Source organism: Trichechus manatus, unplaced genomic scaffold (genome assembly GCF_000243295.1).
Source record: "Trichechus manatus latirostris isolate Lorelei unplaced genomic scaffold, TriManLat1.0 scaffold00037, whole genome shotgun sequence".
Classification (NCBI taxonomy): Eukaryota; Metazoa; Chordata; class Mammalia; order Sirenia; family Trichechidae; genus Trichechus; species Trichechus manatus.
The window spans coordinates 19,276,940-19,293,770 of NW_004443973.1; the positions used below are offsets into that span (position 1 = coordinate 19,276,940).

General features: G+C 37.2%; 1 protein-coding gene across 7 annotated transcripts in view; it reads left to right on the forward strand.

Moving 5' to 3' along the window:
- The first annotated feature begins 4,709 nt into the window (after positions 1-4,709).
- Positions 4,710-16,831, forward strand: part of LOC101356871 (sodium channel protein type 3 subunit alpha) — a 96,544-nt gene continuing 84,422 nt past the window's right edge. For all 7 annotated transcript variants that reach the window (XM_012555295.1, XM_004375572.1, XM_004375569.1 and 4 more), the window contains exons 1-3: positions 4,710-4,970; positions 12,000-12,118; positions 13,727-13,816. In XM_012555295.1, coding sequence (XP_012410749.1) covers positions 4,710-4,970; positions 12,000-12,118; positions 13,727-13,816 — 470 coding nt within the window. The remainder of the gene's footprint in view (positions 4,971-11,999; positions 12,119-13,726; positions 13,817-16,831) is intronic.

A 16,831-nucleotide genomic window follows, 5' to 3' on the forward strand; every position in this document is an offset into this window, starting at 1 on the left:
TCTGTGAAAAAAAGACTCCTAGAAAGTAATTGCATCATGCGTCTGTCAGTCTGTCATACTGTGGTGGCTTGCATGTTGCTGTGATACTGGAAGCTATGCCACCAGTATTTCAAATACCAGCAGGGTCACCAATGATGAACAGGTTTCAACAGAGCTTCCAGATTAAGATGGACTAGGAAGAAGGATCTGATGGGCTACTTCTGAAAAAATGGGCCAGTGAAAACCTTATGAATAGTAGTAGAACGTTATCTGATATAATGCTGGAAGATGAGCCACCCAGGTTGGAAGGCACTCAAAATATGACTGGGGAAGAGCTACCTCCTCAAAGTAGAGTTGACCTGAACGATGTGGATGAAGTAAAGCTTTTGGGACCTTCATTTGCTGATGTGGCATGAGTCAAAATGAAAAGAAACAACTGAAAACATCCATTAGTAATTGGAAAGTGGAATGTATGAAGTATAAGTCTAGGAAAATTGAAAGTCATCAAAAATAAAATGTAATGCAAAAAGATCAATAACCTAGGCATTAGTGAAGTGAAATGGACTGGTACTGGCCATTTTGAATCGGACAATCATGTGGTCTACTATGCCAAGAATGACAAATTGAAGAGGAATGGCATCACATTCATTGTCAAAAAGAACATTTCAAGATTATCCTGAAGCATAACGCTGTCAGTGATAGAATAATATCCATATGCCTACAAGGAAGACCAGTTAATAGGACTATGATTCAAATTTACACACCAACCACTAAGGCCAAAGATGAGGAAATTGAAGATATTTACCAACTTCTGCAGTCTGAAATCGATCAAACATGCAACCAGATGCACTGATAATTACTGGTGATTGGATTGCGAAAAAGTTGGAAACAAAGAAGAAGGATCAGTAGTTGGAAAATATGGCCTTGGGGATAGAAATGACACCAGTGATCACATGATAGAATTTTGCAAGACCAATGACTTCTTCATTGAAAATATCTTTTTTCATCAACACAAATGGCGACTATACACGTGTAACTCACTGGATGGAAAACACAGGAAACAAATTGACGATATCTGTGGAGAGAGACGATGGAAAAGCTCCATATCATCAATTAGAAGAAGGCCAGGGGCCTACTGCAGAACAGACCATCAATTGCTCATGTGCAAGTTCAAGTAGAAGCTGAAGAAAATTTTAAAAAGCCCGCAAGAGCCAAAATATGACCTTGAGTATTTCCCACCTGAATTTAGAGACTGTCTCAAGAATATGTTTGATGCACTGAACACTAATGACTGAAGATCAGACGAGTTGAGGGATGACAACAAGGACATCATACAGGAAGAAAGCAAAGGGTCATTAAAAAGACAGGAAAGAAAGAAAAGACCAAAAGGAATGTCAGAAGAGACTCAAACTTGCTCTTGAACGTAGAGTAGCTAAATCAAAAGGAAGAAATGATGAAGTAAAAGAGCTGAACAGAAGATTTCAAAGGGCGGCTCTAGAAGACAAAGTAAAGTATTACAATGAAATGCGCAAAGACTTGGAGTTAGAAAACCAAAAGAAAGAACACTCTGGGCATTTCTCAAGCTGAAAGAACTGATGAAAAAATTCAAGTCTCAAGTTGCAATTTTGCAGGACTCTATGGGCAAAATATTGAATGACACAGGAAGCATTAAGATGGAAAGAATACACAGAGTCATTGTACCAAAAAGAACTGGTTGACCTTCGACCATTTCAGGAGGTAGCATATGATAGAGAACCAACGGTACTGCAGGAAGTTCAAACCGCACTGAAGGCACTGATGAAAAACAAGACTCCAGGAATTGACAGAAGACCAATTGAGATGTTTCAACAAACAAATGAGGTGCTCACTCATCTATGCCAAGAAATTTGGAAGACAGCTACCTGGCCAACCAACTGGAAGAAATCCACATTTGAGCTCATTCCAAAGAAAGGTAATCCAAAAGAATGCAGAAATTATCGAACAATATCATATGCAAGTAAAATTTTGCTGAAGATCATTCAAAAGTGGTAGCATCAGTACATCGACAGGGAACTGCCAGAAATTCAACCCAGATTCAGAAAAGGATATGGAATGAGGGCTATCATTCCTGATGTCAGATAGATCTTGGATGAAAACAGAGACTACCAGAAAGATGTTTACCTATGTTTTGTTGACTATGCAAAGGCATTCTACTATGTGGATCATAACAAATTATGGATAACATTGAGAAGAATGGGAATTCCAGAACACTTAATTGTGTTCATGTGGAACCTGTACACAGATCAAGAGGCAGTCATTCAAACAGAACAAGGGGATACTGTGTGGTTTAAAACCAGGAAAGGTATATGTCAGGGTTGTATCTTTTCACCATACTTATTCAGCCTGTTTGCTGGGCAAATAATCTGAGAAGCTGGATGTCTTAGGCTGGGTTCTCTAGAGAAGCAAAACCAGTAAAGTGTATACATATATATAGAGAGAGATTTATATCAAGGAAATGGTTCATGCGATTGTAAAGTCTGGAACTTCCCAAGTCCATGGATCAGGATAGAGGCTTCTCCTGATTCACAAAGCCACAGGGGCTGGTGAAACCAAGATCGGCAGGTTGGAGAGTAGGGCTCTTGTTCACAGGCTGTGATGATCGATGTATCCCAAGATAGGCAGGCAAGACTGCAAGGCTTCTGATTCATGTAGCTGCAGGTGTACTTGACTGAAGCCATGATATTTTCACTCACCTTGTATTCATGTAAAAGCTGGACAATGAGTAAGGAAGACCAAAGAAAAATTCACATATTTGAATTATGGTATTGGCAAAGAATATTAAATATATCATGGACTGCCAGAAGAATGAACAAATCTTTCTTGGAAGAAGTACATCCAGAGTACTCTTGAAAGCGAAGATGATGAGACTTGGTCTCATGTACTTTGGACATGTTATCAGGAGGGACCAGTCCCTGGAAAAGGACATCATGCCTGGTGAGGTAGAGGGTTAACGAAAAAGACAAAGAGCTTTAACGAGATGGATTGACACAGTGGCTTCAACAATGGGCTCAAACATAGCAATGATTGCAAGGATGACGCAGAACTAGGCAGTGTTTCATTCTGTTGTACATAGGGTCACTATGACTCAAAACTGACTGGACGGCACCTAAGAACAACAACAAAAGGCAATTAAGTGGTCAAAGCTATCCCTCAAAGGCTAAGTATGAGGGGGTTGAGGCCATTGAGAGGAAGGAGTTTAAGGCTGGTAAGGGATGGCTGGCTAGCTATGTGAAGCACCACAGACCCAAGACGGGAGGGTGTGTGTAGGTTCTATGCAAACTCTATACCATGTTATACAAGGGACTTGAGCATCTGTTGATTTTGGTGTCTGCAGGGGTTCCTGGACCCAATGCCCCAAGGATACCAAGGGGCAACTCTATTCTATATTGTTTTAGAACCAGTTGCCATTGAGTCACTTCTGACTCCTGGCAACTCCATGTGTGTCAGAGTAGAACTGTGCTCCATAGGCTTTTTAACAGCTGATTTTTTGAAAGTAGTTCACCAGGCCTTTCTTTTAAAGTGCCTCTGGGCGGACTTGAACTTCTAAACTTTTGGTTAGCAGCCAAGTGCATTAACTATTTGCTCCACCCAAGGTGCCTCAGAATGATTCAAATGGAAACAGAGTTTGGCTTCATAAGAGAAAGGATATATTTACTAAGGTGGATAGATTTTTCTGGTGGCAGAGTTCACTGTCATAGCTGGTGGTCAGATCTTGTCTAGAAAACCAGTTGTCAATGATGCTGACAACCAAAACAGTGGTCTGGTTAGGTGACTGTCAGATTTTATGAGTCTGGGATTAACCACAATAATTTGATTGTCACAAGTACTCTTTTATTTGGGGGAGTTAGTACGTTATGGGGCAAAAAAAAAAAAAAGGAATAATGAGTAGTTAAGCAATTTCATTGGCAAGCATTATTGGCATTTCTTTACCAAAAGTATATAATAATATGAGTCCCTGGGTGCACAAATGGTTATTAAGTACTCGACTACTATCACAAGGTTGGTGATTCAAATCCACACAGAGGTGTCTTGGAAGAAAGGCCTGGTGATCTACTTCCAAAAGGACTCGAAAACCCTATAGAGTGCAGTTCTACTCTGCACACATGGGGTTCCTATGAGTCAGAATCAACTTGACAGCAACTGGTTTGGTCTTTTTCATTTCAAAGAATAATATACCTTGACTCAAAAATCTCAGAATAATTTTTGACAAATTTATAAAGTTGGCTTATTGAAAATTAGATTGAATGATGATGTTTCCAAGTTAAAATATGCAGTACGGATCTAAAACCCAAAACCCACTGCCACTGAGTCAATTCCAACTCATAACAACCCTAACAGGACAGAGTAGAACCGCCCCCACAGGATTTCCAAGGCTGTAATCTTTATGGAAGCAGACTGCCACATCTTTCTCCCATGGAGTGGCTGGGGGGTTCGAACTGCTGACCTTTTTGGTTAGCAGCCGAGCGCTTTAACCACCGTGCCACCAGAGCTCCCTGCAGGACTAAAAGCACTAGTTAATGTTCCGAGCTTAAAAAAAAAAAAAAAAACACTAACTAGTAGAAACACTGAATGATAGCCTGGTTGACTTTCTTATTCCCTGTCTATCACTTGCTTTCCTGTCATGCCTTTTGTTCACTGCAGGCAATTCTTATGCAAGAAGCTAAACGGAATTAAATGTGCAGGATGAAAACATGGCACAGGCACTGCTGGTACCCCCGGGACCTGAAAGCTTCCGCCTTTTTACTAGAGAGTATCTTGCTGCTATTGAGAAATGTGCTGCAGAAGAGAAAGCCAAGAAGCCCAAAAGACAGCAAGACGATGATGAGAACAAACCAAAGCCAAACAGTGACTTGGAAGCTGGAAAGAACCTTCCGTTTATTTACGGAGACATTCCTCCAGAGATGGTGTCAGAGCCGCTGGAGGACCTGGATCCGTACTATATCAACAAGAAAGTGAGTGTTGATTTTATACTTCCTATAGCTTTTTTTTTTTTTAATTAAACACTTAAATTTAATATAATTTTCTGGGGCTTATATATATATTGCACCATATTTTTCGCTTATGAAAGACTTCATAATAATCTTTATTTCCACTTACTTTTAAGCACAGTATAATAAGCAGAAACATTTATAGAATAGTTGGCTACAATGAAGAGGCATGAATAGATGAACAATTTCTAGTTTCACAGGGATTGAAATGGTTAAAATTGAAACTGACATCAACAAAGCAAAATATCTGCTATTGCTGACACGTTTAAACACATGTTAGACAACAGAACAACAGAGACACAAAAAAGAGTCATGGGCAGGTATGATACTTTTTATTTTTGTGTTTTTGTTTGGGCTTTAACAATTAAACAATTTCTTCAACAAGAGATTTGTATTTTAGAGGATAATAAATAAGGTTCTATTTAGCATCCTCCTATAGGAGTCCCTGGGTGGTGCAAATGGTTAATGTGCTTGGCTGCTGAACAAAAGGTTGGCTGTTCAAGTCCACCCAGAAGTGCCTCAGAAGAAAAGCCTGGCAATCTATTTCCAAAAAATCAGTCATTGAATACCCAGTGGAGCACAGTTTTACTCTGACACACATAAGGTTACCATGGCTCCATGGCAACTGTTTGTTTGTTTTTAAATAGGAAGATAAAACATTGAGAAGCATGTTCTCCCAGAGATACTTTTTTTTTTTTGGTCCATTAACCTGGAATATAATTGGGAGCTTCTGTTAACCTTATTTAATTTCTTACAGGCTACCTTCTGAAACATCTATTATTGTTAAAATATCACCTTGAGGAAAAAAAATGAAGAATAGAAAACAAACTTTCAAGTTTTCTCCATCTGTATATGACTTAAGTCACCAATTTTGACTATGTATTCCAAATGCTAAAATAACCATATAATTCTGTCAGAATTAGCTGGTTTTGTAGTTAAACCAGCTGAGTGATATTTTATAGGAAATATAAAAAATAGATGAGAGACTACTTTATGCTTTCTAATTGGGTATTTTGGCATCTTATACTACAATTTATATTTCACATTCACAAACATAAAAATAGGTATATGTAGACACTCAGGATAAATATCACCATGAGTTGACTGCTTATGGATAAAAGAACATTTTGAACATGTTTATTATTTGAAGACAGCCCTTTCAAAAACAATGACTGAAGAAATTGCCTTCTTAAAACAAGATAAAATTTAACTTTATAATTATAGATTGATGTTGTGTGCCACTGAGTTGATTCCACCTCATAACAACCCTATAGGACAGAGTATAACTGCCACAAAGGGTTTCTGAGGCCGTAAATCTTTACCGGAGCAGATCACCAGGTCTTTTCTCCTGCAGAGCTGCTAGTGAGTTTGAACCGCCAAACTTCTGGTTAGCAGCGGAGCATTTAACCATTGTGCAACCAGAGCTCCTAACTTTATAAGATTAGTAATGGCTAAAGGAAATAACAATTAACCAATTAGGCATGAAACTAGCCCCTATTGCTCTAAAGCAGCGCTTCTCAGACTTGCAAGTACAGTCCACACACATCACTCGAGGATCTTGTTAAAACACAGATTCTGATTCCATAGGTCTGGGATGAGGCCTGAGAGCCTGCGTTTCTAACTAGCTCCCAGGTGATACCCATAGTGCTGGTACATGGGCCACGTTTTGAGTAGCAAAGCTCTAAAATGCTTTATTTAGGGTCACAACACAAATTTAAATAAACAGGTTCTTTCTTTTTTGCGTTTTAGCTAATTGCATGAAAAAAAAATCAAGCATGTTGCCATTGAGTTGATTCCACTCAGGGCGACCCCATGTGGTACAGACTAGCACTGTTCCATAGGATTTTCTTGGCTGTAATCTTTATGGCAGTAGATCTCTAGGTCTTTTTTTCTCCCCCGGCGCTGCTGAGTGGGTTCAAATCACCAACTTTTAGGTTAATAGGATCGCTGTGAGTCGGAATCAACTCGACGGCAACAGGTTTGGTTTTTGGTTTTACTCAAGTAGAAACTGTTTACACCACCCAGGGACCTTAGTTTCATAAAAGGTGGTATTTAATATATATTCATGTAAGAATAATTTATTCCAGTAATTCAGTATAGAATTGATAAAGAAAATTTTGAAATTTAGTTACTGTATGATTTAACACACACACGGTGATAATGGTGAGACATCCCCCAAGACACTGGGGAAAAATTCTCCTCTGAGAAATAACTGAGTTAAAGTTAATATTTGCAAAGATACCTTCTAAAGACAGGGGCATGGTTTACTTTGACATGATTAAAAGTATTTGTTACTTAAATAAAGGAAATGTCCTTAAGAAAAGGAATTGATCAACTTGGAAGCATTAAGAAAAAAAAAAAGAGAATGAATAATAAAGACAAACATTAGCATTTTTGAAGGGATAGAGGCCTTAGACAGACATTTAGCAGGAGGACTGAAAGCATTTTCTTCCCAAAGTCAAGGAAGGCCACGTCCTTCTGGAGAGGGCTACATGGGGCTTCCTAAATAAACATTCCCCATCATTTAACTAAGGTGGGCAGCTTGCTGGGACTCCATCCTCAGCAAGGAATGTTGTGATTATAATTTGTCTTTCCATACAAATCTGCTTAAAAGGAGAGAATGTGTTGATTATACTGATGCAATTACTTTAGTTCATGTGATAGTAATATATCTCATTGTAAATGAAGACAGTGATATCCTGATTTTATACATCAGACTTTTTAAGCTTGTTCTCTGTGTGCTGACAAAGTCAGTTTTCATTGCCTTCCTGGAGGAGAGCCAGACTTGGACCCTGAGTTATTATTAGTGATCTTGTCCCATCTTGGGAAACATCTAGCCAGCCTCCTTACTGTTAGCTGCGCTGCTTTCTCTTATGAACTGTCCATAATGATGAAAATTAAAGCACTATTAAGGATAAAAGGTAGTTTTTTGATCCCTAGGGTGGAAGGAGTTAATGTAAGAAGCTAATGGAAGAAGTGCTGGAATTAAAAAATGGAGCCTTGGTGGCACAGTGGTTAAAGCGCTCAGCTGCTAACCAAAAGGTCCGCGGTCTGAACCCACCAGCTGCTCGATGGGAGAAAGATGCGGCAGTCTGTTTCCGTAAAGATTTACAGCCTTGAAAACCCTATGGGGCGGTTCTACTCTGTCCTGTAAGGTTGCTATGAATGGAATTGGCTCAACAGAAGTGGGTTTTTTGGTTATAAAGTTCATGTTAATTATATGAAATAATGCAGGTAAACATCACTTTTAAAACTGTAAGGCGTTGTAGGAATCCCTGGCTGTACAAATAGTTTAGCGCTCGACTACTAGCCAAAAGGTTGGTGATTTGAACCCATCCAGAGGCACCTCAGAAGACAGGCCTGGTGATCTGCTTCTGAAAAGTCACAGTCTTGAAAATCCTATGGAGCCCAGTCCTACTCTGACACACATGGGGTCATTAACTAAAAACAACAACCGTAAGGCATTATGTACCTGTTTGCTGCCATTAATTAAGGATACATTTTACATAGTTAATTTAATTAGATGAGTAATATCACGATACATTTTTAATGGCATTTACCAGGGTAATAGCTTAAGAATAGTGACAGTAGTAATAACAGCTAGCATTCTTTTGAATTCATACTGTACCAGGCACTGTTTGAGTGGTTTAACTGACATAAATCATTTAATATTCAAATAACCAGTGAGGCAAGTACTACTATTAGCTTCATTGTACAGATGGAGAAATGAAGTGCAAAGTGGTCAAGTAATTTGCTCAAGGTCCTGCTACCGTAAGTGGTGGATCCAGGATTTGAATCCAGTCAGTCAGGCTCCATAACTAGAGTTTTTTATTAATACAGGCAGTCCCTGGGTTACAAACGTCCGACTCACGTACAACCTATAATTATGAACCTACCCCATAAAGCCTATTACATTAAAAATTTGAAGTACATACAATGGTTCCTCATAACAACTGGGCACTACTCTGTGACACACATCAAAACATTATTATTATTATCACTGTATTATTGTGGTAAAGATTTTAGTGTACCTGGAAGTATTTCTTTAACGTTTTTATGCACAGAAAGGTACACAATTACTATACACTAAGACAGACATTTGACTAACTGCTGTTAGATACGAACTTACCTAACTATTGTGACTTATGTACAAATTCGACTTCAAGACAGATTGAGGAACAGAACTCGTCCATAATCTGGGGACTGCCTGTACGATAAAACGGGATGTTAAATTCGGTTGCATCATTTTTTGAATTCTCTGACTGATGTGAACCTACTCTTTGTCTCCAGTAGTAGAAATTCTAGTGAACTTGTAAGATAAAACACGTTTATCTGGAAAAAAAGAAGCAAGCGGCCTTGCAGAGTAGACAATAACCAGTTTAACATACTGCCAGCTATAGCATTCCTGACCTTATTAGCAATATGTAGTGCTGATTTTTTTTTTTTTTAAGTCACATCATTACTTTTCATTACTTGGAAAACAAACTTTGGAATTGGCGTTATCTATCCCTCCCCCAATCATTTGTCATTCTCTCAAGTAATTTTCAGATTAGGTACATCTCTCAATAAAAGCAGATTCCCAAATTTCAAACTTCTTTCTTGTAATACCTTCATTATACAGGGACATAATTACGTTATTCCTCATTTCTCAGAACTCACGGTTTTCTTTGTATCAGGTTGTTATTCTCCAGAAATAAGCTGGATTGTGTTCTTAAAGCCTACTCTCTTCAACCAAAACCAAACCCAACCCATTGCTGCTGAGTCGACTCTGACAACCTGTAAATTCAATGAAGATGTCCTTGGCATGTCAGCTTTAATTCCCCAGGCTAATATTGCAGAAGGAGCAGAGGGTTCAATGTTTAAAGAGGGAAAAATGTTCACTCTGCTTTTGGAGATCTTTCAGAGCAAAATTCTCTGCTAATGTTGCAAGTAGCAATTACTTTTTTCAGGGAAATTATTTCAAAAAAACACATGAATAAACTCACCTTAAATGGTAGTAAACTTTTATATGTTACTGCTGTCATTGAATGTCTACATGGATCTAAAGTTTTTGACTATTAATATTAAATAATCTAATTCTGTGAATTAAAAAAAAAAAAAACCCTTAATGCCTTTATGCTTCAAGAGCAGTCTTTCCAGTGTCAACTGTCCCTTGTGGATAATCCTACTGCTAGTAAAGAAGAGTTTCCATACATGAGATTTATGCAAAATGGTTGGTTGGTTAATTGTTGGTTCCACAGTCTTAGATACAAAATGGTAAAGAGCAGAGAAACTATTTTTACTGCCCTTTATATTCACAGTAAAAATATTTCTACCTATTGAAATAGAGCTTGTTGTCAGTGAACCTGAATGTATGGGGTCTAGCCCTTAGTTAAAGAGTAAAACATATTATTAAGTAAATGGATATATAAAATAGATGTCTTAAAGGTAAATGGCACCTTAAAGGCAAACCCACATTTAATTAAAACAAGTATTTATTTGCAAACTGTGCTATTAAATACTGTGAGGAAAAAATGGAGAAAAAGTAGATTATAGGCTCTCGATGCTCAATGGCTTATAACAACTTCTAGCCTAGTTCTCAGTGGAACAAACCCTACATGTAAATTGCTACTTAACTATAATTACAAGCAACATGTAAACAAGAGCAAATTAATATAGAAGACTTACTGGTAAAGGAAAACAATTAGGGAGTGATCAAAAGGCAGTGTGATTTATCTGGGAAGACATGATGAAGGAGGTGATTTTGATGGCTAAGGATGTTCCCAGAGAGCAGTGATTCTTAATCCTGGCTGCACACTAGAATCACCTGAGGGATTTTTTTTTAAAATACCCATGTTTACACCCTGGTGGCACAGTGATTAACAGCTAGGGCTGCTAACCAAAAGGTCAGCAGTTTGAATTTACCAGCTGCTTCTTGGAAACCCTATGGGGCAGTTCTCCTCTTTCCTATAGGGTTGCTGTGAGTTGGAATCGACTCTACGGGCAACAGGTTTGTTTATGCCCCTACTTAAGAAACTCTGATTCAGTTAGTCTGGGCTGGGAACCAATATATTGGCCATTTAAAAATCTCCCCAGGAGATTCAAATAGGCAGTCATGACTAAGAAACTCTGATACAACAGTGGGTCATTCTAACTGTAAACTTACTGTGAAGTGAAATGGGAGGGAGTTCGCATTAGATGACCTCTAAGGTACCACTTTACTTTAGGATTCTATGAAACTCACTATTTTCAGTGTCACAGAGGGAGAGATTGACAGATCATGGGTGTGATTGGCAAGTGGGCTGAATTGGCTGGAGCAGAAATGCCTCTGGTAGAATAAAACAGAAGATGATCCTAGAGAGATGTGGCAGGTAGTCATTGGGTAACACAGCTTAAATGCTAAATCGATGATCGTAGATTTCAGATCATAGGATTTTACATACAGAATGCCTTGAGAAATGATGTATTTTAGCCTAATTTTCAAAGCAGCTGTCCCTTTTCAGTGTTACCAGTGTATCTATAGAGTCAGCAAAACCAGGTTATTGGTTTCAAAACAGAGAGAAATACTACAGGGACAATAGGAAGCCATCGTAAATTCGGAGTCAACAGGTTTGATGTATTTAAAATGCTTATAAAAAATTATTTATAGCAATGTGTAAAGAATAATTTGAAAAGTTACCAAAGCTGGAGACAGATGGGAAGCTTTAAATAGATTTGGAATCTGTAAAGCTGCCTTACAACTTAGTTAAAAAAGAAAAAAATGTGTAGGACCATTGGTTTGTATCAGTAAGTTGGAACCTTAGAGACAGACTAGATAATAGTAAGTCGTATCTTTATTTATAGCTATATATTAACTTAGGGGAGAAACATCTAACATGTTTATAGTTACGATATACCAACTGGCTTAAACAACTAGTTTGAACAAATCAGGCAAAAAGTTCTTCGCGTATGTAAGCTCTTCAGATAAGCCACATGTCTAATTTAGTAATTCCTTTCTTGTATTTTTTTTTTCAGACATTTATAGTATTGAATAAAGGGAAGGCAATTTTCCGATTCAGTGCCACCTCTGCCTTGTATATTTTAACTCCGCTAAACCCTGTTAGGAAAATTGCCATTAAGATTTTGGTACATTCATATCCTTTTCATGTGAATTGTCTAAATGCCGTTTTTAACAGTTGGTTTTAAAGAAAATGCCATTCTTATTTTTAAACATTTATAATATTCTTTGAGGTTAATGGTAGCATTGTTAGTTTAATTTGTGCTTATTGGTTTTCTGCTATTTATAACAAGTTTATTATAGAATGACTGTTATGAAGTAAAAATGTAACCATGATTATGATTATATAAATGAAACACATTTGAGTAGTAGGAACAACAGCAAATCTCCCTCAGACTTTTATTAACCTCAAATAGATCATACATAACCACTGCTAAAGAAATATAGTCTATTGGTATTATGATCTGTATTATCAAATGCTCAAACTTTTGTGTCTTAGTTGGTTCTGTGTCTCCAGCACCTGCTTATTCATTAATTAATTCATTTGGTAAATATTTATTAAGTTCCTACAATGTGCCTCTGTACCTGGTTTTTAATATATATTAAAAAGTTGCTGGACTTAAAACTATAACAATGACAGTGAAAAAGTGTATGTAAAAGGGCTGAATTGGTGTGGATTATAAGAAAATTCTCATGTAAGTAATAATAAAATAAAAAGGTGATCTTCTGAGTCAGTGTTCAAGAATGAACATTTTATAAAGGCAGATTCAAAAGTGATAAACGAGCCTACATGAAAACTGAAAGAATAGCTAGGCAAGCAACTGATTAACTTAGAAGCAGGGCGAATGGGTCTAGTGACATTTCCAGACGCATTTGAATTCTTTCATTCTATGGCTTGATGTTGGAAATAATTTACACTTTAAAATAAAAGATTTACATCAAAATAAAGATAAACTTCCTTGCAGTGAAGTCTGGATTGAGATTCCAAGAAAAATTATACATCTCATTCTCAGCAAGGTTTTGAGATTACTGCTTAACTATGGTAGTTAAACTATGGTTTCAGGTATGGTGTGGACCAGACACAGGAAGATAACTAGATGACTTGTTGAACTTCCCCCACAGTCTAACATCAAAATAAAAAGTCAGAAATAACACTAACTTTTTAGCAAAAATAGTAGTAACTTCCTTTATTCTTATGTTGTAAACCCTAAAAGAATGAGTTACATCACTACAAGGCTACTAGAGTATCTTTCTATGGAATTCTCAACTATACAAGAAAAAATATATATATCAATGTAATCTTTTAATATACTGGGCTATACAGTCTCGGGATTTTTATATTACCCATTCATTAACCTTTTATGAGTCAATGGAAATTTTAAATTACATCTGCAATAGAACTTTTACGCTTACATCATACTATGAATTTACTATAGAATGGTAATTTCTCTTGCTGTGCTATTTCACACAACTGACCGGAATGCAAAGTAATGCCCATTTACTTCAAATAGAGCTCTTTCTCTATTAAATTCAGTTTTGTGAGGATATGACATAAAATGAAAAAAGAGTAGACCAAGAATATATAATCAGCTAAGAAGTTTCTTATTATTTTTATCATTATTTTAAAACAATTAAAATTAATTTCACAGTTAACCTGTATTAACTGATACTTTTTTTTGGGTACTGGATAATTTGTAAATAGCCAAGATAATGTACTAGCATTTATTCCTTAACTATAATCTACTTTATTCAGCATGCTTATCATGTGCACTATTTTGACCAACTGTGTATTTATGACCTTGAGTAACCCTCCAGACTGGACAAAGAATGTAGAGTAAGTAGGAATGACTTCTTGGAATGAGAAAAGCACACTCAAATTCTCTAGCAGTTTCCTTATGGTTGTGGTCTGACTTATGGTTTCCACTTTTTGAAGTCAGGCCAAATACTTTTGTCTAAGAAAATATTATTTCCATAATATGAAAGAAGACAAGGGAACTTCTTTGGGGGAGTTTTTCTTCAATGAGGTAAGTATTTTTTCAAGAAATTAAATGATAATATCTGTTTAAGAAAGGTTATAAATTAGTATACACCAGCTGGTAAACTAAACCAATCATTTAGCCCACAAGTTAAGACTCAATCATAGTCATGTATGTTGAATAAAATACAATGACCATTTGAGTAATTTGATGAATTAAATTATTATTTTATTCTAATATATTACTATTGTTATATTCCAGTAAAATAGATTTAGGTGTTTAGCTCTGTATATTAAACATTTTAGTTATATGTTTTATTGTTATATTTAGGAAAAACACATTCATTTATTTGAGTTATTTAGATGTTCAGGTTATACTTAGATACGTAGGTTATCTAGACACAGCATGTGTGCTAAAACACCATAGATGTGTTCTGTAGAAGAAATAAAATCTCTTCTACAAAACTGTGCTCAAAAATAACAGGGCCTAAGGGGAAAAATAATTAAGGGTAGATCACTCAAAACTAATGAAACTTTGTAACCAGAGTAATAATAAAAACAATAACAACCCCAAATGAAAAAATGTAGTAACCCAGTTAAACCTCTACCAACGTTTGCATCTAAAATCAGAGCCAGTCAGCTTCCATGGGAGAAAGACCTGGTGATCTGCTCCCTTAAAGATTACAGCCTAGAAAACCCTACCGGGCAGTTCCACATTGTTACATGGGGTCACTATGAGTCGAAAATTGACTCTATGGCACTTAACAACAGCAACAGACATTTGCTGCCCTAGATCTGAGTTCACCTTTCCTCCTTTGAGATGGAGGCCCTGGGAGCATTTGTATAATGCCATCAGGAAAAAAAAAAAATTTGATTCAGTATTTTAATGTAAGGAGAAAGGTCTAAAAGCAGTAGTTCTTGAGGACACTGTCAGCCCCTGCTTGAACTAAAAGAACGCACTTCTGATGATTTTTAGCATTAGTAATAAGGTCTTTTTTTATTGCTAAGGGTTTTTCTCTTCAAGTGTGAGAAAACTTCCCTTGATTATTTCAAAACATCAATATGCTGGGCAAAATTGTGCACAGACTAATGAAATGTCTGCATCATGACAACATTATTCCCTTATTTGTCAGTCACATACGAGATTGTGTCAAAGAAACATGTTTTATCACAAAACAGAATGTGTTTAGGTGACATAGGTTATTTATGTATAGTATAATACAATGACCAGGTATTTGGGTGGTTTGGTGAAAAAACTTTTTTTTTTCTATTTTTTAGTATGCTTTTTTTTTTAAATTGTACTTTAGATGAAAGTTTACAGAACAAACTAGTTTCTCATTAAACAGTTAGTACACATATTGTTTCATGACATTGGTTAGCAACCCAATGACGTGTCAACCAACACTCTCCCTTCTCAACCTTGGGTTCCCTATTACCAGCTTTCCTGTCCCCTCCTGCCTTCTAGTCCTTGTCCCTGGACTGTTGTGCCCCTTTAGTCTCCTTTCGTTTTATGTTGTTGTTGTTAGGTGCCGTCACGTCGGTTCGGACTCATAGCGACCCTGTGTACTACAGAATGAAACGTTGCCCAGTCCTGTGCCATGCTCACAATCGTTGTTATGCTTGAGCCCATTGTTGCAGCCACTGTGTCAATCCACCTCATTGATGGTCTTCCTCTTTTTCACTGACCCTCTACTTTACCAAGCATGATGTCTTTCTCCAGGGACTGATCCCTCCTGGTAACATGTGCAAAGTATGTAAGACGTAGTCTCGCCATCCTTGAGTCTAAGGAGCACTCTGGCTGCCCTTCTTCCAAGACAGATTTGTTCGTTCTTTTGGCAGTCCATGGTATATTCAATATTCTTCGCCAGCACCACAATTCAAAAGCATCAATTTTTCTTCAATCTTCCTTATTCATTGTCCGGCTTTCGTGTGCATATGATGCGATTGAAAATACCATGGCTTGGGTCAGGCGCACCTTAGTCTTCAAGGTAACATCTTTTCTCTTTAACACTTTAAAGAGGTCTTTTGCAGCAGATTTGCCCCCATGCAATGCATCTTTTAATTTCTTGACTGCTGCTTCCGAGAGTATTGATTGTGGATCCAAGTAAAATGAAATCCTTGACTACTTCAATCTTTTCACTGTTTATCATGATGTTGCTTATTGGTCCAGTTGTGAGGATTTTTGTTTTCTTTATGTTGAGGCGTAATCCATACTGAAGGCTGTGGTCTTTGGTCTTCATCAGTAAGTGCTTCAAGTCCTCTTCACTTTCAGCAAGCAAGGTAGTGTATCATCTGCATAACACAGGCTGTTAATGAGTCTTCCTCCAATCCTGATGCCCCATTCTTCTTCATATAGTCCAGCTTCTCGGACTATTTGCTCAGCATACAGATTGAATAGGTATGGTGAAAGGATACAACCCTGACACACACTTTTCCTGATTTTAAACTGTACAGTATTCCCTTTTTCTGTTCAAACGGCTGCCTCTTGGTCTATGTACAGGTTCCTCATGAGCACAATTAAGTGTTCTAGAATTCCCATTCTTTGCAATGATATCCATAATTTGTTATGATCCACACAGTCAAATGCCTTTGCAAAGCCAATAAAACATAGGTAAACCTCTTTCTGGTATTCTCTGCTTTCAGCCAGGATCCATCTGACATCAGCAAAGATATCCCTGGTTCTACGACCTCTTCTGAATCCGGCCTGAATTTCTGGCAGTTCCCTGTCGATATACTGCTGCAGCCGCTTTTGAATGATCTTCAGCAAAATTTTACTTGTGTGTGATATTAATGATATTGTTTGATAATTTCCACATTATGTTGGATCACCTTTCTTGGGAATAGGCATAAATATGGATCTCTTCCAGTCAGTTG